Source organism: Phyllostomus hastatus, unplaced genomic scaffold, assembly GCF_019186645.2.
Source record: "Phyllostomus hastatus isolate PE091 unplaced genomic scaffold, TTU_PhHast_1.1 phas_scaffold_129, whole genome shotgun sequence".
Lineage (NCBI taxonomy): Eukaryota > Metazoa > Chordata > Mammalia > Chiroptera > Phyllostomidae > Phyllostomus > Phyllostomus hastatus.
The window spans coordinates 4,293,239-4,321,232 of NW_025334009.1; the positions used below are offsets into that span (position 1 = coordinate 4,293,239).

The following is a 27,994-nucleotide window of genomic DNA, read 5'->3' on the forward strand; positions in this document are numbered from 1 at the left end:
AAAAAAGAGAAAGAGGAAAGTAAGGGAACTGTATAGGAAGACTTTTTGTATGCTGTTGAACTTAAGTTGGTATAAATTAAAATTAAATTGTTATAACTGTAGAATGTTAAATGTAATTCCCATGGTTACCACTAGAAAATTATCTATAATACACATAAGAAAATGAGAAGGAAATCCAAACATTTTACAACAAAAAATTCAACTAAACGTAAAAGAAGGCAATAATGCAAGAAAAAAAAAAGCTATAAAGCATATAGAAAATAACAAAATGGCAGAAGTCCATCCTTATCAGTAACTACTTTAAATGTAAATGGTTGAAATTCTTCTAATCAAAAGACCAGAGCCTGGCACGACAGATAGAAAAACACGATCCATCCTCATGCTGTCAACAAGAGACTACTTTTCCCCACACGCGGCTTTTACCGCGTCTTTGAAACAGCACGGGAGAGTCTGAGGAGCCATGCGGCATCTTGCTGCCTCTGTAGCACACAACTCAAATCTCATTTATCAACCTGCTAACCTGGCCCTTTCTCGGAAACACAGACACCATCCAAAAATCTTCTGATAGCCTTGTTTTTAACTGTTGTGGCTTGTTAAATCAAAGCAGCTGAATGTGATAAAGTTCAGCATCCTTTCCTTCAACAATTAACTCATCTTTCTGGACTTGAGATTCTGAACAAGCAAGAACTGACCTCAACTGAACCCTGCGGAAATACCTTTCACCCGAGAAATTCCGGATTTCGACAAGAGAATCACTGTCCTAAATCACGTTGCTGGGGAAGGGAGCCCACACAGACCTCCCTTGGAGACGGCAGCCCAGTGGAACACCCTGGAATAGGTTCCCTACGCGACTGCAGGTAGCGTGAACCGGCAACCTTTCGGTCTGCGGGACGACACCCAACCCACTGAGCCACACCCGTCAGGGCTTAAATGTGTATTTATGTCTGACTTTCCAGTTCCTCTTCCAGAAATTTATTCTCCAGATGGTTACAGTTTGTGGTGACGTGCTTACAAAGGCCCATGGTGCAGCATTGCTGTAATAACCAAAGATTATAAACTCTAAATGTACAAGGGGAGACTGTGCAAAAAAAAGTATTTATTAAAAAAGTGTGTATTTATTTTTACACGTTTAAACTTCAGTCACCTTCAGAGTACTCTCCAACTGACACAATACACCTATCAAAATTTTTCCACCGCTCAAAATAGTTTTTGAACCTGTTAATTGTGATACCCTTTAATGCTTCTGCCATTTTTTGTTCCACCTCTTCCACATTGGCAGAATGTTTCCCTTGGAGCACTTTTTTTCACTGGGAAAAACAAAGTTGTTTGGTGAGAGACTGAATAGGGAGGGTGGGGCACAGGAGTCGCGTTGTGTTGGGTCAAACACGGCTGAACACGCAGCAGAGTAGGCAGGTGCACTTGTAAATCACCCGTCATGAGACGGGCAAACACAGTGAGCCTTCACAAAAAATTCACTGAGGCTGAATGCAGCCTCTCACAACAATGCCAGCCGGTACACTGATTGACATGGATTCTTAGAACACTCAACTAGCAAGGGAAGCCTGAATTACAAGGGGCCTGCTCTCCAAAAGATAATTCCAGTTTTTTGGGGGTCCCCCTCATATATCAATAGAGTATATTTGTATTATTGAAATACCATGCAACTCCAAAAAATTAAGGTAGCTATGTTAATTGATATAGAATAAGTTATTATATATTAAATCTAAAAATATGTGCAAAATACTATTTGCAATAGTGTCATCTGTACAAAACAAAAAAATACATACAACAAAGTTAGAGGACTCAACAACTCCTGATCTTAACACTTACCACAAAGCTACCCCACTCAAGACAGAGTGGCACTGACGTCAGGATAAACACACAGATCCATGGGAGAGAATCAAGAGTGCAGAAATAATCCCTCACAGTCAGGGTGAAGTTTTTTAGAAACGAGTGCCAAGACCATTCAGAAGCAAGAACAGTCTTTCCAACAAGCGAGACTGGGGTAACTGGATGTCTCCATGTGAACGAATGAAAGAATGTGGTTTTGATGTGCATCAAAACCACATCAAAACCACAAGCACTGCTTCGCATCCACTAGGGTGACAATCATAATAATGAAAAAATAAAAGACCGGTGAGTCGGCAAGGATGTGGAGACACTGGAACCCTCATACACTGCCGGTGGGAACAGGGCAACGTGTGTCAAACCCCGTAGTAGAGGTTCCCTCCAAAGTGTTCCCTGGGGTAGCTGAAGTTCCTGGACATGCAGTTTAATCCAGCAAAGCAAGTGATCACAGGCCTTGGGACCAAAATGATCTGAACCTGAAAAGGGTAAAAACTCTGAGTTGCTGGCACTGAGCCAGGGCCGCTTTTGGTAAGCAGAACTGGTACTTCGGAATGAACCGAATGCCAGCTCAAGGCTTTAAATGCTGAAGCTCATTAGACCCCAGCAAAGACACTGGTTGACATGTGCAACAAGACAGGAGTCAGGAAAAGCGAGAACCTAGAATAACCCAACTGAAAACAAGAGGCACTGAAACACCAATTCCACACACGAGCACGGCTAGCAGTGCACATGCGGGTGCGAGTGAACTGCCGCCCAGCGGCCCCGATCCCACCCCACAGATGCCCACAACGCGTACAGGGTCCCCACGGGGCGTTCTGAGGACTGAGATGTGAGCCCGGGTGAAGCTGCTGCAGGTGCAGACCTTTGCAGTAAACAGTCAAACGAGAGCCTTGAAGGTCGAAGTGAAACACGGTTCCCCGCGAGCGGCAGTTAACAAGGGTCCTGAGACGGCAAGCAGCACGATCAGTCGAGCTACGGGCCAGGTCACATTCCCAGTGATGCCCTTCTCAAAAGTCCTTCACGTTTCAGCTTTGCAGCCGCGCTCCCTCAGAACCCCGAGACTCTGGTTTCCAGGAAGCCGGCCAGTCGGAGAACAAAGCCTGCCCATTTGCAGGTCTACAGCCTTTACAGCGGGAACCATGGTGGTAGCTGGCTGTTTCTGAGCGGTTTCCTGCACCTTTCATTCCTGATTAGTAAAACATTCCTGGCAAATGCTCTCACTTGGGCCCATGCTGCACAGATCCAAGGATGTCACCTCTAGCCACACAATTCCAAATCCCAAGGACATCCCTTCTTTTTAATTACGACGTCGGTTCCAGAAGACAACGGAACAAAACCAGGGGTCTTATTCTTTTAGTGCTGGCTGAAGTGTACAGCAGCTTTACTCTGCTTTAAACACTCTATCTATCTGCCCCGGCTGGTGTGGCTCAGTGGATGAGTGCCTGCCTACAAACCAAAGGGTCACCGGTTCAAGCCCTGGGTTGCGGGCCAGGTCAGGTCCCCAGTGGGGGCGTGTGAGACAACCACATATTGATGTTTCTCTCCCTCTCTTTCTTTCTCTCTGTCTAAAATAAATAAATAAAACCTTAAAAAAATAACACAAACTAATTTTCTCCAAAGTATTGGGTTGGCCAGAGAGGCTGTTACGTTTATTCCACACAACAGTTCTAGTAATGCTCAGTTGTCTTTAACTTCATTCAAAACAATTTTGTTAGATTGTATTGTGACAGCTGTCATATTGGCATGCGTTAAAAAAACCTTATCACCTTGGGCCCTGGCTGGTGTAGCTCAGTGGATTGAGCACGGGCTGCGAACCAAAGCATCGCAGGTTTGATTCCCAGTCAGGGCACATGCCTGGGTTGCAGGCCAGGTCCCTGACAGGCAGCACATGAGAGGCAACCACATTGATATTTCTCTCCCTCCCTTTCTCTAAAAAAAAATAATAATAAACAAATACGTTTAAAAAATAAAGAAAATGGGTCAGACATAAATGCAGAAGCTAAACAAAAAAACTTCTATTAACAGAACAGAGAAAACCTTTTGTGAGCTTGGTGGCAGCAAACACTGTTATAAAGGATCCAGAAAGCATTAACCATAAAGGAAAAGAAAAAGATCAAAATTAACACTTGTTCTTCAAATGACGCTGTTGAAAAAAATGAACAGGCAAACTATGGAACGGGGGGTAAATATTTGTAACATGTACCTGACAAATGCTCACGATTATTAGTCATAAGGAAAATAGATTAAAACCACAATAACAGTACACATCCACTAGGATTGCTCAAATTAACAAGACTTGCCCTGGCTGGGGTGGCTCAGCTGGTTGGGCATCGTCCCACAAACTGAAAGGTTGCTGGTTCGATTCCTGGTCAGGGCACCTGCCTGGGTTGCAGGGTCAGGGCACATATGAGAGGCAACCAATCAATGTTTCTCTCTCACATTGATGTTTCTCTCCCTCTTTCTCCCTTCCTTCTCTCTCTACATTCAATAAAACAAAATTTTTCTTTACATAAAATTAACAAGACTCACCAAATGAAATACACACAGATTTCCAGCAATCAGAGCTCTCATACATTGCTGGAAAAATGGCAAAACCACCACCTTCGAAACTGCTCTGATAAACGTTAGCCCAGGACCCAGGAACTCCACTCCTAAGTATCTGCCTGAGGTCAATGAAAACAAAAGACTTGTGCAGGTGCGTTCACAACAGCTTTATTCGTAATAGCTTTTTAAAACGGGGACAACCCAAACGCCCTTCGGTCGGACATAAGCACTGTCTGGCGTCCCGGAGGGGCCCCCTCACTGGGGCAGCGCACTGCAGCGAGGTCTCAAGTGGAGAGGAGCCTTTACGGCAACACGGAATAGGGGCTGGTGAGAGACAGGAGCAGAATCAACAAGACCCATTTTTTAAAATTACGTATTTTTTATTGTTACTGATTTTAGAGAGAGGGAGAGGGCGAGAGAGAGAGAGAGAGAGAGAGAGAGAGAGAGAGAGAGAGAGAGAGAAACATCAAGTTGAAGTTCTGCTAACTGATGCACTCATCGGTTGCTTCTTGCACGTGCCCTGACAGGAGACTGAACTCACCACCTTGGTATATCGGGATGACGCTCTAACCCACTGAGCTACCTGGCCAGGGCTTAATTACGTATTTTTAAAAATTGTGGTAAAATATACATAATATAAAATTTGCTATTTACCATTTTTAAGTGTACCGTTCAGTGGCACTTAGTACATTCACATCGTTGTGCGACCCTCATCACTATCCATGTAACTTTTTTCACCTTGCAAAAACTGAAACTCTGTATTCATTAAAAAGTAACTCCCCATTCTCCTCTTCACCTAGCCCTCGGCAACCAACCTTCTATTTTCTGTCTACATGATTCCGACTACCCTGAGTACCTCTCATGACGCTAGGGGAATCATGCAATATCTGTCCTTCTGCCATGGGCTTATTTCATTTAGCATCTCGTCTTCAAGGTTCACCCATACTGCAGCATCTATTAGAATTCCGTTCCTTTTTCAAGGCTGAATAGTGCTCTATTATAGGTATATACCACTGATGGACACTCTGGCCTTCCATCTCTTAGCTGTTGTGATTAATGAGCATGGTGGACAAATATCACTGAGACTCTGTTTTCAATTCTTTTAGATATGTACCCCAAAGTAGAACTGCTGTATCATATGGAAATTGTTTTTAGTTCTTTGAGGACCACTGTACTATTTTCCACAGCAGCTATACAGTTTAACAGGAGAGCACACAAGGGTTTTGTTATGGGGTGAATTGTGCTACCACTGCCACCACACCCCCGGTCCAATTCGTATGCCCAAGCCCTAGCCTCAAATGTATGGAGGACTGTTTGGAGATAGGTCCTCTCAGAGGGTAATTAAGGTTAAAGCAGCCACAAGGGCGGTGCCCTAATCCCACAGGGCTGGTATCAGAAGAAGAGACATCAGGGGTGCATGCACAGAGAAAAGGCCATGCGAGGACATGGCAAGCTGAAAGAGTCCTCTCCAAAGACCAACCCTGCTAGCACCTTGACCTTCGACTTAAGCCTCCGGACCGTAAGAAAATAATTTTCTGTTGTTTAAGCCAGTTTATAGTATTTTGTTATGGCATCTCTAGCAGAACAATATTAAGTTCCAATTTCTTTACATCCTAACCAACCTCTATTTTCCTGTTTGTTTTGGATAACAGCCATCCCAGCAGGTAGGACCTGGCATCTCATTGTGTTTTTGATTTGCATTCCCTAATGCTGACATTGAGCATCTTTTTGTGTGCTGATCAATCATTTGTATATCCTTCTTTGGAGAAATGTCTATTTAAATTCTTTGCCCAGCCCTGGCTGGTGTGGCTCAGTGGATTGAGTGCCAAAAGGTTGCCAGTTCGATTCCCAATCAGGGCACATGCCTGGGTTGCAGGCCAGGTCCCTGGTGGGGGGCATGTGAGAGGCAACAGACGGATGTATCTCTCTCGCATCAAAGTTTCTCTCTCTCTTCCCCTCTATCTAAAAATAAATACAATCTTTAAAAAAATAAAAATAAATCCTTTGCCCAGTTTTCTATATATTCTGGATATCAAGCCCTTATCAGATACATGATTTGCAAATATATTCTTCCATTCTGTGGGTTGCCCTTTTATTCTGTTGATAGCGTTCTTTGATGCAGAAAAGTTTTTAATTTTGATGAAGTCCAATTTGTCTACTTTTGTTGCCTGTGTTGGAGTCATTCAAGGGATTGTTGCTAAATCCAATACATAAAGTCTTCCCACATGTTTTCTTCTAGGAATTTTAGAGTTTTAGCTCTGACATTTAGCAGCAAGTTCAATTCTTTTTTTTCCTTTTTTAAATTTATTATTTTTATTTTAATTGTTCAAGTACAGTTTTCTGCCTTTTACTCCCATCCCATCCCACCCCCTAAGATCAATTCTTAAAGAGAGAGCCTTGGCTGGGTAGCTCAGTTGGTTAGAGCATCATCTGGGTAGGCCAAGGTTGTGGGCTCGCTCTCCGGTCAGGGCACATGCAAGAAGCAACAAATTAGTGCACAAATACGTGGAACAACAAAATGATGACTGTCTCTCTCTCTCTACCCCCTCTAAAATAAATAAATAATTTTTAAGTAACACATAAATATTTTTAAAAGCCCTGGACAGGTGACTCAGTCAGTTGGGACGTTATCCCATAAGGCAAAAAGCTGCAGGTTCAATTCCCGGAAAGGCCACATGCCTGGGTTGTGGGTCCTGTCCCCAGTCGGGGACAACAGGTGCAAGAGGCAACCAATCGATGTTCCCCTCTCACTTACTGTTTCTCTCCCTTCCTTCCCCCTCTGTAAAAAAAGGTGCGGCCACTGTGAAAAATAGTACTGGTGGGTCCTCAAAAAATTAAAAATAGCGCTCTCCCTCTCCAGAGCACGCCCACACCTTTCTTCCCTCTCAGGGCGCAACCAGGGGAGCTAAGGGCAGCAGCAGCTCCTCTCGGGCAAACCCCCACCAACCTGCCTCCAGGGCCCCCTCTTCCCTGACAGTGAGCTGACCTCGGCCCTGCCCGGGCTCGTTTCTTTCCTGCATCACTGCCAGAGAGCCAAAGCGGCCCCAGGCAGGCTCTCCCGGTGCTCCTCCATCCCAGACCCTTCCTGGTTTCGCTGTCCCGAGCTTTGATAAACATACTCTCACAATAAAAATAAAAATAATTGAAAATAGAATTATCATATAGTCCAACAATTTCACTTCTGGGTATAGATCCAAAAGAAGTGAACACAGGGAAGGACTTCAGTCGATATTTCTATGCCCACATTCACTACACCGTCATTCGCAACAGCCCGAGGTGGAAACGACCCAAATGTCCATCAGTGTGATGTATGTCCATACAGTGGAATACTAGTCAGCCTCAAAAAGGAATGAAATTCCAACAGATGCTATAACATGGGTGAAGGTTAAAGATATGACACTAAGTGAAACAAAGGCCAGTCACAAAAGGACAAATATTGTATGACTTACGATTCGACTTTTATGAGGTACCTAGAATAGGCAAATTCATAGAAACAGGAAGTAGCACAGCAGCTGACAAGCGCTGGGGCAGGGGAGAATGGGACATTATTATTTAACGGGAGCAAACTTTGGGAAGGTGAAAAGAGTTGCACAGCTAGACGGCAATGACAGCTGCACAACAATGCCAACGTACTTAACACCACTGAACCGTACACTTAAAAATGACCCTGACCGGTGGTGCGGCTCGGTGGGTTGGCATCATCCCACAAACTGGAAGGTCACTGGTTCCATTTATGGTCAGGGCACATGCCTGGGTCGCAGGGCCGGGCCCTCATGGGGGCAGGTGCAAGAGGCAACCAATTGCTGCTTCTCTCCCTCTCTTTCTCCCTGCCTTCCCTTCCCTCTCAAAATAAACACATAAAATCATTTTTTAAAATTAATGGTTAAAATGGGCCTGGCCGGTGTGGCTCAGATGGTTGGAGCATCATCCCATACACCAAAGGGTTGCAGGCTGGATTCCTGGTCAGAGCACACACCCAGGTTGCAGGTTCAATCCCCAGTCAGGGCACATGCGAGACGGCAACCAATCGATGTTTCTCTCTCACATCGATATTTTTTTCTCTCTCTCTGAAAGCAATGAAAAACATGTCCTCAGGTGAGGATTAAAAATATGCTTAAAATGGAGAAGCACTGGAGAGTTTACTTCCCAATCTATGTCATCAGTTTAGCTAAATAAACTCATAAAAAATTTTTAATGGTTAAAATGGGAGGGGAAATGAACCAGAGAGAGAAGAGACCACCCCACCTCAACAGGATCGCTATTCCAAAACAAAACTGACAAGCGTTGGCAAAGACACGGGGACAATGGAACCCTCGTGCATCACTGGTGTGAATGTAGAATGGTGTTGCAATTGCTGTGGAAAAGTAGTATGACAGCTCCTGAAAAACCCAGACACAAAACTGTCACATGACCCCCCCTTCTGAGTATAAACCCAACGAAAGCGAAAACAAGGCCATGAGGAAATATTTGTACACCCACGTTCAGGGCAGCATTATTCACAATTGCCGAAAGGTGGAAGCAACCCAAATGTCTACCAAAAAATGAACAGATAAAATACCCATACACACCAACAGGATATTACACAGCCTTAAAGGAGAATAAAGGTATCAGTTATATCACAATAAAAAGTTTGGTTTTGATTTTTAAAAAGGAATGAAGTTCGGATACATGCATGCAATGACATGAATGAACCCTGAAAACGTCACGTTAAGTGAGTGAATTAAGTCAGACACCAAAAGACAAATACGGAATGATTCCACTTATGTGGAACACCTGGAACAGGCAGATTCACAGAGACAGAATTAGATCAGATGTTACTAGGTGCTGCAGGGCAGGGGTGATGGGCGTTACTTGGTTAACGGTGAGAATTTCTGCTCGGCGTGATGAAAGTTGTAGAAATAGTGGCGATGATTGCACTACACTACATTGAGTGTGTAATTAACAGACTGAATGTCACACTTAAAATGGTTTAAATGGCAAATTTTGTTATATCACAACTTTGTTAAAAAATTAGTAATACACAAAAAATATGACTTATACACCTTAAATGGGTGAACTGTGTGGTGTGTGAATTATATCTCAACAACGCTGCCGTTTTAAAAAAAGGTAACAAGGGTGGCTAACATTTAGTGGGCACTGTTTGCACACCAGGCTCATATGTATGACGATAACTCCACAACCACCTGTGAGGCAGCCACATTTCTTAACTGCGTTTCAAATACACGGAAACTGGAGTCAGGCAATTGACCGAACATCACTGAGCGGAGTCGTCCATCAGGAATTCGGACCCTGTCAGCTTACAGAGTTTGTACTGACTCTGTTACACTGAGTCCCACGGTGTGCCAGGAAGATGCCCCCTCAACTCGGTAAGTGAGAGGAACAGTGTATGGTGGGAGTCTAGCAGAAAACGTAATTCTAAAAAATAATTCTAAGCACTTGGTGTATAGCTAAAAAATGTCTAAAGAAATGATTTGTCGTCTTTAAAATTTTTTATTGCTATTTGATCTTTTCTTTTTTTAATCCTCACTTGAGGATATGTTTACTGATTTTAGAGAGAGAGGAAGGGAAAGATAAACAATGAATGGTTACTTCCCAAACATGCCCTGGCTAGGGATCAAACCCACAACCTAGGCATGTGCCCTGACTGGGAATGAACCCACGACTTTTTGGTGTACTTGGATGATGCTCCAACCAACTGTCACCAGCCCAGGGCTATTTTTTTTTTAAGTTTGTTTTCTTTTAAAGATTTATGTATTTATTTCCAGAGAGAGGGGAAGGGAGGGGAGAAAGAGAGGAAGGGTGGGAGAAAAAGAGGGAAAGAAACATTGATGTGTGGCTGCCTCTTGTATGCCACCAACTGGGGACCTGGCCAGCAACCCAGGCATGTGCCCTGACTGGGAATCGAACCAGAGACCCTTTGGTTCTCAGGCCAGCACTCAATCCACTGAGCCACACCAGCCATGGTAGGGCTGGTTTTTTTTGGATCTTTAATATTTCAAAACTGTCCAATGGTTTTAACCTAATATAACTCCGAACTAATTAACACCAGTACATACAACAAACACTGTGGAGAAGAATATAACCTTGTCCCCAGGCATCTGCAACAAGATGGCAGAGATCACTCCATAACCTTCTCCCTCGACAATTCTCTGAAAGACCAGAATAACTTAGGACACTAAAGGCAACAACAACCCAAGTCTGGTACCAGAATTCTGTAAAGAAGGGTGCTACAGGTGTCCAGAAAGAGAGACCTAGTTGCTATCCTATAGGTCTGGTACGTAGCTGGGTGCTAGTTGAGTAAGATTCAGATTCAACTTTTGTGTTTCACCAAAATGGTAACATGCCATGAGTTACTGTAGACATTGCCAGCCCTACCGTCATCACTCACCAGTTCTTGGCACCTCCCCCTACGGTCCTCACAAGTGTGCAGATGCTCACATCACATTAAACCCTTCGCACCGGTGGTATTACTCAACAGGACGCTGAAAACTAACAAACCTAGGACACAATCCAGAGTTCAGAAAATGAACAGGTGACCAGGCGCATCAAAACCTACTTAACTCCTTCACTCAGATCCAGCAACTCTGACTTCACAAGCAAACCTGCAATATGCAAAAAATACAATTACCCTTACAGTTCATGTAAACTCTATAATACAAGGCCCTTTCCAGTTTTTTTTTAAATGCATTCCGAGAGTTGAACACAGTAGCAAAACATCAATTCTAAAGTTAAGAGAAAAACCTATTTGCAACGCCAAAAGGAATCTAAAGACTGAATACGAGGGGAAAACCTGCTCCTCCCACATCTGCCCAACGGGCGCAGAACCCACCAGACCGCTCCCCAGCCCCACCCCCCGCCTCCAGATTCTACTGCCCAGGATGACGGGATCTGAGCTCTCGCGCCCTGCAGTCCCGCCGAGGCCACTCGTGTCTGCCCTGGTCTGAGAGCGAGGCTACGTGCTAGGCTCAGAAGGGCTCCCCCTCGAGCGATGCCTCGCAACTCAACCAGATTCCTGCAAAAGCGGGTAAAAAGAAGGAATACGGGGCCCGCCTGCGGGCTCCGCAGGGCAGGAGCACCCAATCGCAGCCACGCGCCAGTCCCCGACCCCGCTAGCCCGCCGCCCCGAGGCTGGACCGGTAATTCTACCGCCCTCCGGGGCCCGCCCCTGGCCCGCGACCGTTCCGGGGCGTTCCTCCCGTGGGCGGCGCCTCCCTCACCACACCACCACTTGGCTCTCTCCTCCGCGAGCTCAGCCGCGGCCGTCCGGCCGCACCGAAGCCGCAGCTTCCAGGCCGCGCGGGCCCTTGACGTCCACCGCGGCCTGGCAGGCCGACGCCGCGCCCGCAGCTTCCAGCACGTCCCCGCTGCCTCCCCAGGCCCTTACCGAGGCAGCGCGGCCTCCGCGGCCCGCTCCTCCTAATCCTCCGCCGCAGCCACCGACCCGGAGTCGCGGAGACCGGAACTTCCTCCGCGCAGGGCCGCTGTCTCCACAAAGGCGCCGCGCCGCCGCCGCCTTCAGCGCTCGGCCCGCCGGGATATGGAGTATAGCGGCGGGTAGCGCCGACTCCACTCCCGCCGTGCCCCGCGCGTGGGGGGGGGGGCAGGGGCGTGTCCTCGGAGGCGGGGCGTGAGGGCACGCCGCTCGCCGGCGCCCAATGAGAGGACGCGCTTTCCCGCCCCGGGAGCCGGACCTTTGGGGGTCGTGGTTTGGCTTTTTGTTTGTGGCCACTAGTCCTCCAGTTTTCCAGGCGGGTAGTCTCTTGCTGGCTGGTCTTTTCGAGATTGCTCCCCGCCAGGAGCGTGGAGTCCACCCTGGCTTTCCTAACTCGAGGCTGCCTTATTGCCCGTTATTGTGAAGGAAATAAAAGCTTGCTCTCTTCAATTCGGGGGAAGGAGTTGCTGGCCCTGCCAGTTCCAGTTTAGCCCTTTTGCCCAAGATCGAGATTAGGCGAGAGAGAAGCACTTGAATTAGAGAAGCGATTGTCACACAATTCGTCTCCATTTACTTCTGATAGGTTTCCAAGTTAGACATTCTCATATCAAAAATACCGGGCGGACTTGTAGACGCAGAGCGGCAGAGCCGCAGCGCAGTGGCGATGCCGCTTGGAAGCTGAATACGCACCTCCCGCATGACCCCTCTGGCCAGCGGGACACCTCAAATGAGAGCTGTGCCCAGGCCAGCACCAGCAGCTCAGCCACCGGCGCCAGCTCCACCATCTGCTGTTGGCTCACCTGCTGCTCCCCCCACCCCACCCTGGCAGCCAGGTTTCATGGCCCGGATGGCAAGCAACCACTGCAGCTGGTGTGGCTGTGGGCTCTGCTGTCGGCCACACGCTAGGTCATGCATGCCACCAGTGGGGGCTTCAGTGGAGGAAGCAACGCGGAGACCTCAAGGGCTGACATCACTTACTAGGAGCCTCAGGCAACTGAGCTGACATGCCAGCCGCAGCAGCAATTTGGACCATGCCACTATAAGATGAAACCGTTTTTGGAGTGTGCACAGAACCAGAGTGACCTTAAGCTTTGTGAGGGTTTCAGCGAGGTGCTGAAACAGTGCAGATTTGAAAATGGATTAGCCCAATCAAGAAGTTCATATTGAATAAATGGAAAGTTATCTTTCATGACCAAATTAATTTAGTATAAAGCTATCATTGACAGTGGAAGTATAATACTACCAGTTAAACTATCCTATCATTAATAGTTTCCTTGCATCAGAACTGCAATGAAAAAGAGTGTTCTTACTATAAAGAAGTTCATTAAGGTGGTATTGAGTTTGGGGCTGGGCAAGTATTTGCGTGGCCTTCTTAAACCAGCTTTTGTGATGTTAATGTTTGTGAATCAATTATAATAAAGTGATTTTCTCCCCCCACAAAAAAAAACCCCAGGTGGATAGTAGCTGTGCAAAGGTTCAGTAGCCCTGCCTCTCAGGAAAATCCACCCAGCTTCCACCGGCCTTACTAGCTGTCAGGCAATAAATCTGGCTAAGAGGGAGTGGCCTGTGCAAGGTCACAGAGGAACTGGAAGTTATTTGCACATCAGCAACATAGTGGAAAACAGGGCATAACAGCTTTCGGTTTGCAGTTCACGTCCAGAGTCTCTTCCCAAGGCTGCCAGGTGTATTGTCTACACTGTGGAAATGCTTCCTGATTTCAGCCCCCTGGTGCCCCTGGCAGTGGACCCTTAGGGAAAGGAACCTGAATTTTAAGCCTAAATTCAACAGTATGGGATCAAAAGAAGCCTGCTGCAAGAAAAAACAATAAAGCATTCTAAAATAAAGCAAACCTTATCTGTAGAGAAAGGAGGCTATGGGGTTAAGTAGTCTTTAAAGTTACATTCCCACTTTTTAGGCATCTTGTCTGGGTCACTTTATTCAAGACTTGTATAAAGTACCTGTTGTGTGCCAAGCACTGTATCACGTGCTGGAGACACAGGAAAAAACAAAGCTGATAAAATATCTGCCCCAAAACAAAAATGAAAAAAAATGAGAAAGTTAAAAAAAAAAACAGTAACACAAAAATGAATAAACCAAAAAAACAAACAAAAAAATCTCTGCCCCACTGGGGATGGAGGCAGACAACAAATTGAATGAGACATACAGTCTCTGAGGAAATGAATTTGGTTTCTGTAAGAAAGGAGATGAAAGCTGTCAGAGGCCTCTACACGGAATAAACTGACTTGCCTTCCGCGTTAATAGCATCCCCCTGGCTGCTGTGTGAAGACTAGGCTGAAGGCGGGACGGGCAGACGCACGGAGTAGTACAACCGCAGAAGGATTTTAGTTGTGCTTGTGTGGTCACGGTGGGAACGGGAGACGGGCTGGTAGGAGGGAAGAGAGGGAAGAAGGTGGGAGGAGCAGTTTTGGTAGAAAAAGCAGGAGCTCAGTTTGAGGTAGGTTGAGTTTTCCATGCCTAGTAGACAGGTGAGACCTGGAGTCAGCAGTTGGGTACCTGAGCCTGGGTGAAGGTCAGAGTTAGAGATGAAAATCTGGGAAGTATCAGCACATGTCTAGTGCTGGTATCTAAAGCCTTGAGCTTGGGTGAGGAGGCCAAACGAACAGAGGGGTGTGTGTAGATGGATCAGAGTTCTAGCCCTGAGCCCTGGAGCACGCCAACACTGAGCGTTTCCAGGTTAGAGGAGGAATAGCTACAGAGAACTATGGGTACTCTGACTTGCTTCCCCAAACTGGGCCATTTGAAAAATATATTTATCTTTAGAGAGACGGGAAGGGAGGGAGAAAAAGAGGGAGAGAAACATCAGTGTGTGAAATACATCAATCTGTTGCCTCTCACACGCCCCCAGCTGGGGACCTGGCCCAAACCCCAGGCATGTGTCCTGATTGGGAGTCGAACCGGTGACTTTCTGGTTCACAGGCTGGCACTCAATCCACTGAGCAACACCAGTCAGGTCTGGGCCATTATTGATACATTACTCCCTTATCAGATAGTACTTTATCCTCTGAAGAGGTAAACCATATTAAGGTGCTAATTATTTTTGCCTACCCCTAATGTCCTTGGGTAATAATAATTGCTACCCTTTATCTCACTATACACTTGGCATTGTGCTGGGATTTCTTTATCCCATCAAATCTTTCACAGCAATTGTACGATATACCCTCTTAAGTTAAGAAACCAAAGCTCTGAAAGACGACCTTCCTACAGCAAGAAAGTAGAGGGCGGGGGATTTTAACCCACACCAGTACTACTCCAAGGCTCCTGTTCCTGACTGCCTCGCCCTTTTTATTAAGGTAATTACTGAGGGTTTTCAGAGGAAGCATCTGGAGGGTTTTTGTAATTACATGGGCTTCGAGTGCCTGTAAGATTGTATTTACTGCCTAAGACCAGGAAGTATGAGTTACTGGAAATGGCCCACCCTGCCCTGAAATGGGGAGTATGGGGTCCAATCAGGAAGGCGGGCTCTCTTTCCGTCCCTGCGTGAGAAAGACGTTGTCCTGCCTGTCGTTCTGGGTTGCCTCGGTCTCGTTTGGGGCCATAGCTCTCCGACATCAAAAGTAGGGATCGGATCAAATGTTAAAAGGAGAGACAGGAACCAGGAGAGAGAGATGATACAAGACCATGGATGAAAATTTTCCAGCAAAGCAGGAAAACCAGCTGCCAAGTTTCAAAGTAATAAAGGCAGGAAGGAAAACCTCTTAAAAAATGTTCAGGGAAGGACAAACCATTAGAATTAGCTCAGAATACTGCACATTAGACACCTGTCTTGCATGAGGGGACGCTGCTGAAGATACCAAGAGAGTCGTTCACAGATTTGCCCCAGCGTCACACGGCGGGACAGCAACAGGGTGTGGGATGCACCCGAGCCTCAGGGGACAGTCAGGTGTCTCCACGCACGTCAGCCGCAACTCGCACGGGACCTCTGGCTCCGAAATGCCCACCGGAGCTATGAAACAGAAGAAAAGTGGGAAGGAACAAGAGATGTGGAGAGAGGACACGGGCCCATGGAACAGAGAGCTGAGGGTTTGAGCAGCCCCCAACCTGGAGGGCAGCAGAAGGCACAGCGTAGCGTGTCGTGTTTTCTGTGGCAAAGCCCTACGTTTGCAGCCAGCACCCTACAGGGCAGTGCGGCCCTGGTGGGATTGACCTTTATTACCCCAAAGAACCAAGATTTTTTTTTAAAGATTTTATTTATTTTATTTTTAGAGAGGGGAAGGGAGGGAGAGAAACTCCCATCGGTTGCCTCTTGCACACACCCCAGCCAGGACCTGGCCTGCAACCCAGTCATGGGCCCTGCCCAGGAATCGAACCGGCGACTTTTTGTTTTGCAGGACGACACCCAACCAACTGAGCCACGCACGTCAGGGCCGAATGACCAAGATTTATTTCTTGACAATCTTATTGGTCAAAAGTGAAGGGAGGGGTTGTCCCAATATTCAAATGTAATTCAATAGGTGGGTTAAATTGAAGTTTAAATGACAATCTTACAATGTTTTAGTAATTAGCCACAATGGTTTGTTCTGTGGATGAAAAGGGGGTTCTATGGAAAGCAACCTCCCAGGGTGACCTGATCATAAATTCCTAACTTGGCAGGTCATGGTGGTTGTCATGCCTAAGGAATACAATTTTTTTTTAGTAAAAGGGTTATTTTTGTCTTAGGCAAGCCCATCCATTGTTTTTGTGCATCTAGGTTAACACACCTTTAAAATGAGCCTCAACCACCCTCAAGAGGGAGCACATAATCTTAACTATTTCATAATCCAATACCCGCCTTGCTTTCTCCCACCTTCAAGCAATCTGCATTACCGTCCCTCCTTCATTCCACAATGCACAGATGAAACTGTAAAACTGTCATTTTCTGGAGCCTTTGAGATCTTCCTTCCCGGCAACAGTCATCAGTTTGGGCTCAAACTCTGACAGAGAGTCTCTGCAGGGTGGGTGTTTGTCAGCTGCTCTGTGAGACTGTCCTGGGCGCACGTCTCAGCCAGGAGCATGGGGGGTATATATACAGCCACTTGCCTGGCTAAGTAGATGCAATACTTCTAAATGGCAGTGGTGCCTTCTGGTGCAGCTGATGTGCTTGAAAGCAAGAGTGAGACTCAAAGAAACCCTGAGGGCAATGCGAAGACTGTCCAGGAGACTCATTAGGTATATTAGAAAACTTTAAATTTGTCTCCTATGGGGATCAGTTCGATGTGGGTACCATTTTTGGTCAATGGAATATAGCCAGGATATTCCTGTACCAAGCAGAGAATGTAAGAGGATTCCGCTCTTACAACGTAATATGACAATGAATGAGAGCAAAACTCTATAGATGACATTTGCTCTAAAGGAGGAGCCTGGGCACCTGAGCTAGTGAGGAGAGAAAACAATGAATGACTTGGCCCCGGCTGGTGTAGCTCAGTGGATTGAGTGCGGGCTGTGAACCAAAAGCGCCACCGGTTCGATTCCCAGTCAGGGCACATGCGTGGGTTGCAGGCCAGGTCCCCAGTGGGAGGCCGTGTGAGAGGCAACCACACATTGATGATTCTTGCCCTCTCTTTCTCCCTCCTTTCCACTCTCTCTAAATGAATAAATAAAATCTAAAAAAAAAAGGACTTGTGGAGACCTGGAGAGACTCTTTCTCCCTCCTCCTCTCTCCTTTCCAGAGGAATTAGAAATTTTCTTACATGCTCTCACCCCAAAGGGAGGAGAAAGCATCCCTTGAACTATGTGCAAGGGTCCAATAGCCATGCGTAAAGTCACCTCTGGTAAAAGGCCACAGCGTTGTCACCATGTCATCACAGGCCAGCATGGTGGAGGTCAGCCACCCGAAACAATGAGAGAATCCCAGAGGCAGAGTGCTCCCCCACTTCCCGTGCAGGGCTGCCGTGGGGACAAACCATTGCCTTGGGGTGCTTGAAACAGCAAGGAAAGTCAAAGGAGCGATTTCAGACTTCCCCTTCATCCCAGAACCGTGGAGCAAGTGAACCACGAGGCTCTAAAGCAATTGAATTGTGTCAGAGAAAAAGTTTGAGTAGTCTTCTTGTGAATCCCTCATTTTACATCTCTCAACTGTTCTCCCAAGGTAAGGTCGTTCGGGAAAGCTTCATATTTCCTTGTTTGCATTGCTCTGCATCTAGGAAATCACAAAATCTGTAGTAGTGGTTCTTTGCCCTGGCAAATCATCTGGGAAGCTTTTAAAAAGACACTGTTGTAAAAAAATACAATGAAAAAAGTTACATGGTTTAAAGAATGATAAAAATAAAAATAAAAAAGATACTGTTGCTTGAGTCCCATCCCAATCTAATTAAACCAGACTCTCTGCGGGTGGTGTCTAGGCATGGCTGTCTTTTTGAAGTTCCCCACGTCGTCCCCTGTGCAGTCAGATTTGAGAATTACTGTTCTGGGGCCTCATACAACTCTGCTAAAACATGATATTAAAAGAAAAATAATAATAAAACAACGTGGCTAAAAACATTTTTCTTTTTTAGCAACAATTGATGTGCCTACATTCTTTACAGCCAGTGTAGCCGAGCCTACTAATGACATTTAAAAAACCCCTCAAACTTGCACTGTCCTTCCCCAATTGGTGAAGGAAACAACGACGTCTCTTTCTCTCCCTTGCAAGAAACCTGTAGTTGGCTGGGGGGAGGGGCCGGGGTGTCTGGGTCTCTGGTCACTCGGGACTGGGCTCGGAGGAAGCGCTGGACCAGGCCAGGACGCAGGAGAACGCGGTGTGGGGTGAGACAGCCCCTGCGGGGATTGCGCTCCGCCCCGGGTTCTGCCTGGACTCGAAGCCCTGCCTCCCCACCCGAGGCACTGCCGGCGGCCGAGAGCTGAGGACTACATTTCCCATAATGCAGCACGGGGGAGGGCGGGGCCGGGCCCGGCGGCCGGAGCCGGGCCTCTGCCGGGAGAGGCGGGCAAGGGCGGTCTTCCTGGGCCCGCGGCCGGACGAGGGGCGGTGGGAAGGGGAGGTGGTCCTCGAAGTGGCCATGTCTGTGTCAGCAGGGTGTCGTGGCCCCGCGAACCTGCGCCTTCAGTCCGGGCCCGGCCAGACACCAGTGCCATCCTGGGGGTCTGGCAGTGGGCAGTGACCGGCAATCTCTGTGCGTTCTGGATCCCCGGGAGAAACAGGTGAGTCCCTCTGCCAACTCACGTGGTCTGGGGGCGCCGAGACTGGAGAGCTGTCATCCTTAGAGGGAGGGGCTTGAAGATACGGGGCCGGGGGGTGTCCTGTCGTTTACGCTGCCTTTTGCGGTAGGAGGACTGGTTCTCTCCGGGGTCCCTTAGCCGGTTGTCCCCCAGCTGGGGAATACAAAAGGCGAGGCCTGGAACCCATCCCTTTGGCTGGGGGGGCAAAGTCCTGTAGAGGCCAGTGGCCAAGGAGAACCCGCCCCCCAGTGCACGCATTCCGCCCGCAGAGTCCTCTAGAAGATCCGCAGAGGTGACTCTGAGCTGAGCCGGGCAGCTCCTCAAAGTACGTTGGAGCTTGGCGCTTTGTTCACAAGGGTGCTCTGGCTCAGACAACCGGGCTGCCCTGTGGACTCGGGGAACCACCCTTTCTGGGTTCCAGGGGAAGGTGAACAGCCTTTGTCAGAGAGGGGAGTGGCTACCAGTAGTGACTACGATCAGGCCATGCCCTCAGTCCGAGTAGGCATCCTCTGAAGCACCCACAGCGCAGCCTCACCTGGGCTCTGTCTGCACCCAGCCTTCCGTCCTGGCACCGCCCTCCCAGGAAGCCACTCCTCAAAGAGTCCAGGCTGGATGGAGCACTGTCTAAGCAGGAAAAGGGCGTCAGTAGGGAGGGGCTTTGGAAAGGCCCTCCCCCTTTCAGGGCAGGCACCTGCTGGAGGGAGGCACACTAGAAGGGCTGATTGAGTCACCCTTCTTGGTGGCACTGCTGGTGTCACAGTAGAGCACTTTTAGGTTAAGTAGCAAGCCCTGGGGGCTTCTAGAGAAGCTGCCAGAGGAGGAGCCTCAAGGGAGCATCTGGGACTTGTTCCAGGAGACCTCTCTTGCTTCACTGCTTCAGGCGGAGACTCCCAGGAGCCTCAGCTACATAGGGTTACGGCTCCATTGGGGTTAGGGTGGGTTTTGTTGTTAATCACTTAGCTCCCTGCCTAGTTTCCAGGATAAGTGTCCGGAGAACTGTTTGCTTCATCGGGGCTTCTTGCTGGATTGACCTTGGAGAGGCTGCGATGTTGCACGATCTCAGGGGGCAGGCCTCCATTAGCCCCAGCCAGCCGACCTTGCCCCCCACTGTATGTGGGTACTACCCAGCCAGGCTTGATTCAGTTACCCGAAGCCCAGAAGGGATCAGTGGGTAGTGGGCCCTTGGGACGCCGGGTTAGCTGCTGCAGACCTTGTTTGGATCTTTGAGCCAGACGTGCGAGGCTACAGAGCAGGAACCTGTGGCAGACCAAAGAGGTCAACTTGGGAGAGACTTCCAGGAGGAGCAGGAGTAATGGTCCGTTTTTGCAAATCCAGGACCCGTGAGTGGCCGGTTAGCCGAGAGGAACTCCCAACCCCAGTCCCATAGACAGCTCTCTGGCCAGTATCAAGGTGGGTCACTTCACGCCAGAGCCCGCCTGGCTTCCCAAGGTCAGAAGCGTGTTTTCCCAGGCCAGTCCACTCTGGGCCTGACTCAGGGTGAGCAAACTCTCGAAGGACCGATGTACACGGCAGAGAGCAGTGGATGGGCGTGTGTGTGGGTGCAGCCGCACGTGGTCTGACTGCTAAGTGAGAATAATCACGCTGCGGGAATGGCAGGAGCCAAGTCTACAGGGCCTGTTCTGCGCCAGGGTAATCAGGTTACATGGATTAGCTCATTCCTCCTCCACAATCTAGTGAATCTGTACCATCAGTGTCCCCATTTTATAGATGAGAAAACTGAGATAAATAAAAGCAAACCAGGTTGGCTCTGGCTGGTGTGGCTCAGTGGACTGAGTGCTGGCCTGTGAACCAAAAGGTCACCGGTTCGATTCCCAGTCAGAGTACGTATCGGGTTGCGAGAGGCAAGCACACGGTGATGTTTCTCTCCCTCTCTTTCTCCCTCCCTTTCCTTCTCTCTAAAAATAAATTTAAAAAAATATTTTAAACAACAACAACAAAAACTGGGTTGATCCAGGCTCCTCTCCTGAACCACTGCCCCTGAACACCCGACCGCTAGCAAGGACAGATCGTCCCCACAGACGGGGTGTCCAGAGGCTACTTTGCAGCCAGAGACCCCTGCCAGCATCTTTTACCTTCTTCAAGAACGTAAGACCACCTTGAGCAGTCCAGCTTAGGGATTGGCAAAGCTAGCAAGAAGCAAGGTCTTTATTTTTATTTTTAAAAAGATTTCACACCCTGGCTGGCGTAGCTCAGTGGATTGAGCGTGGGCTGCGAACCAAAGCATCACAGGTTCGATTCCCAGTCAGGGCACATGCCTGGGTTGCAGGTCACGGCCCCCAGCAACTGCACATTGATGTTTCTCTCTCTCGCTATCTCCGTCCCTTCCCTCTCTAAAAATAAATAAATAAAATCTAAAAAAAAATTTCACATAATTAATTTTAGAGAGAGGGAAAAGGAGGGAGAAAGGGAGGGAGAGAAACACTGATCTCATCCCTCTCACACGCCCCCATCCAGCGACCTGGCCCGCAACCCAGGCGTGTGCCCCGGCAGGGAATCAACCGGCGACCTTACAGTTCGCAGGATGACACCCCGCCCGCTGAGCCACACCAGTCACGGCAGAGTCTGGATCGGGACATTTTCCACTCCGCATCAGTAATCCATTCCGCAAAAACTGGACATTCTGTCTGGAACCACTAACTTTGGGTCTGTTTCCCATTATCTTAAATGGGAAAAAAAAATACAGTGCTTCCCTCATCAACCCCAGATCCTCAATTTTCTAAAATGTCACTAAAACACAGGGGAAATATATACCTGATATATGCCCGATAAATTATAGTTAGGGTATAAATTGCCTAAAACGTTTCCACCTGATCCAGGCAGCATTTATTGCTTTGATCCGGTTTCACAGCCTCTTTCAGCACCTGCAGCAGACGTGATGCAAGGAGGTCCCCTTTGCTGGCATGCAGTGACCTTCCATCCGTCCTGTTTGGGATGTAATTTGAGGTTTTAAATACACATACTTTGTTAAAAGTGCAGATCAAACCCTGGTGTGACTCAGTGGATTGAACACTGGCCTGCAAACCAGGAGATTGCTGGTTTGATTCCTGGTCAGGGCACATGCCTGGGTTGCGGGCTGGGTCTCCTGTTGGGGGTGTGCAAGAGGCGACCAGTTGATGTTTCTCTCCCTCCCTTTCTCCCTCCCTTCCCTCCCTCTAAAAATAAATAAATCAAATCCTTTAAAAAAATACAGGTCAAATTTTGATGCTGTAAATATACATTTTTCTATATATACAGAAGCTGAATCAATACCTGTTTATTGTATTGCTGCATAACCAATGATCCCCAAACTCAGCAGCTTAAAACAACTCTAAATATGTATCCTCTAGTTCAACTCCTGGGGGTCAGGAACTTGGGAGCAGCTCAGCGGGACGGTTCAGGCTCAGGGTCCCGTGAGGCTGCAGTCACGCCTGGGCCAAGACGGTTTGCTTCCCAGATCGCTCTCTCACATGACTGGCACATTGGTGCTGGCTGTTTGCAGGTTCTCACTTTCTGGCCACGAGTTTCTTTCTGTAGGGCTGCTGGTGTCCTCACGGCATGGCTGATGTCGGCATCTGGAGAGCGTGATCTAAGAGAGCGAGGCAGAAGCCTCTATGTCTTTTATGACCCAGCCTCAGAAGTCACATGTCACTTCCACATTATTATCCTTCTGGTTCCTCAGACCAGCAGGAGGGGAGTACACACAGGCACGCATATCAGGAGGAGAGGCTCACTGGCAAACCTGGCTACCAGGGTTGGGTATCAAACCCCAAGAGGCATTCGGTGGGAAAATGTTGAGTGCAGACACATCTGGTGGGGCGTGCCTGTATTCTGGAGGGCAGCCGACAGGGGGCGCTGGTGGTTTGGTACACGAGGTGCGGGGGGGGAGGCCCAGGGGATGATGCTAGGACTCCAACCGGAAAGGTGAAATTGTCCCTCCCCGGGAGGGAGAAAACGCTGGGCGGGACAGCTGCTTAAGGGGAAGGCCAGGAACTCGGTTTTGGACACAGGACTTCGAGCTCCTGTAAGACGCCCATGCTGCCTTGGCAGTCAGTAAGTGTTAGCTGATGGTATCAGTTTGTAAAATAAAAAATATGGACATTTTATATCCATGCTTTAAAAAGACTAGAAGGAAATAGACTAACATGGGAACAGTGAAAAATTCTGCATGAGGGGGAAAACAACTTTTTTTAAAAATACTTTTTGTGTACTCTCCAAGTTTTTCTACAATGAGTAGATACCACGAGTTCTTCCTTTTTATGATCAGGAAAAGAACAACCTACTCCATTTTTTAGAGCGGGATTCTTGGGACCCATCCTCCGGAGGTTCGAGCCAGCTGGGTCCTGGTGAGGGACCCTTACTCTCGGGCACTTCCCCGCTGTCAATTCTGCCGACCTTGCCTGCCAAGAGCACCTTCCCGCCCCCCCCCCCGGGATGACGCCTCTGTCTGCCCCACAGGAGAGCCCGGGGCATGGCCGCCGACATGCAGAGGAAGACAAGCAGCGAGGGCCCTGATGGCACGCTGGCTCCTTCCGACGGGCAGAGTGCGGAGAGAGCCGAGAGCCCCACGCCGGGACTGGCCCAGGGAATGGAGCCAGGTATGGCGGGGGGTGCCGAGCCGGGAGCCAGAGCGGCCTCTGGGGCAGTCCGGGGATCCCCAGCCTCTCTCTCCCTCCCGCCCACTCATGGATGGGTTCGGCCACTCACAGGGGATTTGTCAGATGCTGGGGTACCGCTGGGGGAACGGAGCTCAGGCTGCTTCCGGCTTCCTTGGCCCCCCACGTTGGCCCGCTCACCCTGAGCTGTCTGGTTGCCAGCCCGGGCCCTCCTCCTCGCCTCTGTGTGTGCAGGCTCCTGCCGGGCCCTCCCCACTCCGCTGTCAGCAGAAGGGTCACCTGCTCACGAGTGAGGCCTGCTCTGACCAAGCTCTGTACGGAACAGTAGTTATATTTTGTAGTTTTAGTTTATTTTTTTACGCCTGTATGGCCTATCTCGCTTACCCACAGACTGTGGGCTCTTTGAGCACCGAGCAGCTGTACCCCTGTATCCACAGTGCCTGGTCCAGTGCCGAACCCATAATAGAGACCCAAAATGTATCTGTTGAACTATTATATCAAAAAATAAATCAGGAGAGGAAGACCCCTGGGGGAGTCCCAGGCTGGCGGGGCTCACCTGCTGGAGCGGGTCAGGAGCTGCGGCCGAGGCGCCTTCTCCCAGGGAGCTGTCCACCGAGCACAGGAGCTATCCCAGGCGAGGTGCCGGGCACACGGCAGTGGACAGCCAGCTTCCTGCCCTCGGCGGGGTGGTGTGTGCGGGGGGCGAGCCCCATCATAATCAGGAAGGACAATAACTGACAGGTGTCCTGGGAGAAACCGAGAGGCAGATGTGAGAGAGCGCCTGGGGCTGGCGGTCAGCGGGGAAGGCGACTCACATCTCTGCTGAGAGCCGACAAGGAAGGAGCCATGTGAGGGGTGGGAGTGTCTCCCCGGGCTGAGGGGACAGCCGGTGCCGAGGCCCTGGGGTGGGGGAAGTGGGGGGCGGTGCGGGTGTCCAAAGGGCAGAGGGACGAAGGCCAGTGTGACTGGGATGAACAAGGGCTGTGAGCCGAGAGTGGGAGCGGTGGGCAGGTACCGGCTGCCCCCATAGCCATGGGGGGGCTGGGGCCTTATTCCCAGTGTGAAAAGGAGAAGCCTGGCAGCCTGTCAGTTTCAGGAGGGAAGGGTGACTTGCATCATCGGGACAGGCAGTCACGCTGGAGTGTGGATGAGACGCCTGGCTGGTGCGAGGTGGCCTGCCTGCGCTGCTCTAAATGCCAGTGCTTTTGGCCGGCAGGTGCCGGGCAGGAGGGCGCCATGTTCGTCCACGCCCGTTCCTACGAGGACCTGACTGAATCGGAGGACGGGGTGGCTCCTGGGGAGAGTCCCAAGGAAGGTGCCGGGGGCCCGCCACCGCTGCCTGCAGACATGCGCCAGATCAGCCAGGACTTCAGTGAGCTGAGCACCCAGCTGACGGGTGTGGCCCGAGACCTCCAGGAGGAGATGCTGCCAGGGAGCTCCGAGGACTGGGCAGAGCCCCCCAGGGCAGCCGGGAGACCAGCCACAGAGCCCCCCAGGGAGGGCACAGACGAGGGGGACGAGGAGGAGGCTGCCGAGGCCTGGCGGCTGCACCAGAAGCACATCTTCGTGCTGAGCGAGGCGGGGAAGCCCGTGTACTCCCGCTACGGGTCGGAGGAGGCGCTCTCCAGCACCATGGGTGTCATGGTGGCCCTGGTGTCCTTCCTGGAGGCTGACAAGAACGCCATTCGTTCCATCCATGCAGGTGAGCCACCTGGAGCGGGGCTGGAAGGCTCCCCCGGCCAGGGGTCGTTCAGAGCAGGTTTTGGACTCCCTGGGCCCAAGAGGGATGGGATGTGCCGCGAGGCGGAGGGCAGTCCCTCACTCACTGGGCTTAGGTCCTGGTCTGAACAGGAGTGACCACGCTGACTGCCTCGGTGGGCTGCTGTAAGGGCCAAAGGCGGCTCCGAGACAGGCTTTGCCCTTGGAGAGGGAAAGAAGCCTGCAAGGGGGAGGGGGCGTGACCAAAAATTCCCGGGCCTGAGCCCCACCCAGCTCTTGCCATTTGGCACAGACATGTGTGCTTTTCTGAAGTGCTTCCCGAGTTTCAGCTGGTGACAGTCTGTGAAGCAAGTTTCAGGGCCAGGCCCCGATCCCTCAGGGAAGGGGGGCCGCGAGCTGCTGGCTTTCTCATCGTCCTGAAGCCCCTCCTGTGTGCAGAGCTGTGAGGGAGGGTGGAGAGGATACGGAAGGTCAGGAGCTGCCAGGAGGCGGGGCTCGGAGAGACCTGGGTAAGGCCAATCTGGGAGGGCTTCCTGGAGAGGGGCTGAAGCTGACATCCCACCGCCACTCCCCCACCCCGCCCCGCCCCGCCCGCAGATGGCTACAAAGTAGTATTCGTCCGCCGGAGCCCCCTGGTGCTGGTGGCGGTGGCCCGCACGCGGCAGTCGGCGCAGGAACTGGCGCAGGAGCTGCTGTATATCTACTACCAGATCCTGAGCCTCCTCACGGGCGCGCAGCTGAGCCACATCTTCCAGCAGAAGCAGAACTATGACCTGCGGCGCCTGCTCTCGGGCTCGGAGCGCATCACCGACAACCTGTTACAGCTCATGGCGCGAGACCCCAGCTTCCTGATGGGGGCTGCGCGCTGCCTGCCCCTGGCGGCTGCCGTGCGCGACGTCGTGAGTGTCAGCCTGCAGCAGGCGCGCGCGCGCAGCCTGGTCTTTTCCATCCTGCTGGCCCGCAACCAGCTCGTGGCGCTCGTGCGCCGCAAGGACCAATTCCTGCACCCCATTGACCTGCACCTGCTCTTCAACCTCATAAGTTCTTCCTCGTCCTTCCGCGAAGGCGAGGCCTGGACGCCCGTGTGCCTGCCCAAATTCAACGCCGCCGGCTTCTTCCATGCGCACATCTCTTACCTGGAGCCTGACACCGATCTCTGCCTGCTGCTCATCTCCACCGACCGCGAGGACTTCTTTGCGGTCTCTGACTGCCGCCGCCGCTTTCAGGAGCGCCTGCGGAAGCGTGGAGCCCACGTGGCGCTGCGGGAGGCGCTGCGCACGCCCTACTACAGCGTTGCCCAAGTGGGCATCCCCGACCTGCGCCATTTCCTCTATAAGTCAAAGAGCTCGGGACTCTTCACCAGGTGAGGGAGGGCCTGGGGCACACTGCTTGAGGGAGACGGGGGACTGGGGGGGGGGGGGGCTGGTGGGGCCTGGGCCCTGATGCAGTGCTGAAGCGGAGGGCCCGCCAGGACCCAGGGAAGACGACCCGCTGGGTCTGTTTCACCTGATACAACCAGCCGGGTTCCCTACTCTCACCCTACTCTCCGCGGGTGTACACCGCTCTGCTTCCTCACCCAGCCGGCCTGGAAGTGCCCAAATCCACCCCGGGGAGGACGCCAGAACGGAAGTCTCCGGGGCCCTTGCCCTGGAGCAAGTTTGCCTTACGGGTCACTTTGGTCCAGCCCAGGGTTCAGAGCTCCTCCCCTTCCTCCTCCAACAGAAGGGCTGGGCCGGGATGTGGCAGCTCCTGTCCTCTCTTTACCCCTTTTGGGCCCAGAGGGCTCCCAGCTCCGCTCCCCTCCCCCCCTCCCCCCTCCCCTCCCCTCCCCGTCCCACTCTCACTCTGTCTGAGACACCTCCACTAGATTGGCCTCTCCCGGGGAGGATCACCAAAGATGCCGTGAACTTGGGGGAGGGAGAATGGGCTTCCAGTTGGGGTGGGCCCAGCCCTGCGCTGCCCTGCCCTGCCCTGCCCTGGGGAGTCTCCTGTGTGGGGGAACAGTGCCCTGCCCTGGGGGAGCATTTGGAGAAGCCCCCTGGGTTCGGATTAGGTGTTCCTAGATCTCCAGGGAAGGCCAGGGAAGTCACGCCTTTGCAAACTCACCCCCGCCTCCAGCCCTGAGATCGAGGCCCCGTACACCAGCGAGGAGGAGCAGGAGCGGCTCCTGGGCCTCTACCAGTACCTGCACAGCCGCGCCCACAACGCCTCCCGCCCGCTCAAGACCATCTACTACACGGGCCCCAACGAGAACCTCCTGGCCTGGGTAAGGCGGCCTCGGGATGAGCTGGGCTCCGTCGGGGTTCCAGGCAGGGGGCGGGGGTCACAAGGGGTGTCTAACCTGGGTGATCACCCTGTGCCACCCTCCCCCCCCCACCCCCAGGTCACAGGTGCCTTTGAGCTCTACATGTGCTACAGCCCCCTGGGGACCAAGGCGTCAGCCGTCAGTGCCATCCACAAGCTGATGCGCTGGATCCGCAAGGAAGAAGACCGCCTCTTCATCCTGACGCCGCTCACGTATTGATGGGGACGTGCGTGGGCTCAGCCCTCCCGAGCCCGCGGGGCTGTGGGAGCCGTGGGCGCCCCCGGGCGGAGCTGGCCTCCCTTGCGCAGGCAGCAGGCAGGGACTGCGGTGCGTGCATTAAAGTGCTTTGAGGAAAACGCTCGTCAAGCCGTGTCGTCA

General features: G+C 50.8%; 2 protein-coding genes and 1 pseudogene across 5 annotated transcripts in view; 2 read left to right on the forward strand and 1 right to left on the reverse strand.

Annotated features, from left to right (window-relative positions):
- Nucleotides 1-11,960, reverse strand: part of RBM6 (RNA binding motif protein 6) — an 82,623-nt gene extending 70,663 nt beyond the window's left edge. Inside the window, exons 1-2 of one of the 4 annotated variants that reach the window (XM_045856953.1) lie at nt 11,777-11,960; nt 10,949-10,994 (exon numbers count right to left, since the gene is read on the reverse strand). The gene's annotated coding sequence lies outside the window, so the exon portion shown is untranslated. The other 3 variants (XM_045856956.1, XM_045856951.1, XM_045856952.1) reach the window with 3 other exon arrangements.
- A 528-nt stretch (nt 11,961-12,488) lies between these two features.
- LOC123830716 lies at nt 12,489-12,991 on the forward strand (annotated as a pseudogene).
- Nucleotides 12,992-18,694: 5,703 nt separating this feature from the next.
- MON1A (MON1 homolog A, secretory trafficking associated) lies at nt 18,695-27,972 on the forward strand. Its single transcript, XM_045856876.1, has 6 exons — nt 18,695-18,961; nt 23,435-23,574; nt 24,809-25,294; nt 25,909-26,674; nt 27,430-27,577; nt 27,695-27,972. Exons 2-6 carry the CDS (start codon nt 23,448-23,450, stop codon nt 27,833-27,835), a joined length of 1,668 nt encoding a protein of 555 aa, XP_045712832.1. The 5' UTR covers nt 18,695-18,961; nt 23,435-23,447; the 3' UTR covers nt 27,836-27,972.
- Nucleotides 27,973-27,994: the final 22 nt, after the last annotated feature.

Excerpts from the sequence above, each read along its gene's own strand:
- MON1A (XM_045856876.1), top strand. The coding sequence starts at position 23,448 with ATGGCCGCCGACATGCAGAGGAAGACAAGCAGCGAGGGCCCTGATGGC. Across the intron at positions 26,675-27,429 it reads AGCTCGGGACTCTTCACCAG|CCCTGAGATCGAGGCCCCGT; the intron begins GTGAGGGAGGGC and ends CCCCGCCTCCAG. Across the intron at positions 27,578-27,694 it reads ACGAGAACCTCCTGGCCTGG|GTCACAGGTGCCTTTGAGCT; the intron begins GTAAGGCGGCCT and ends CCCCACCCCCAG.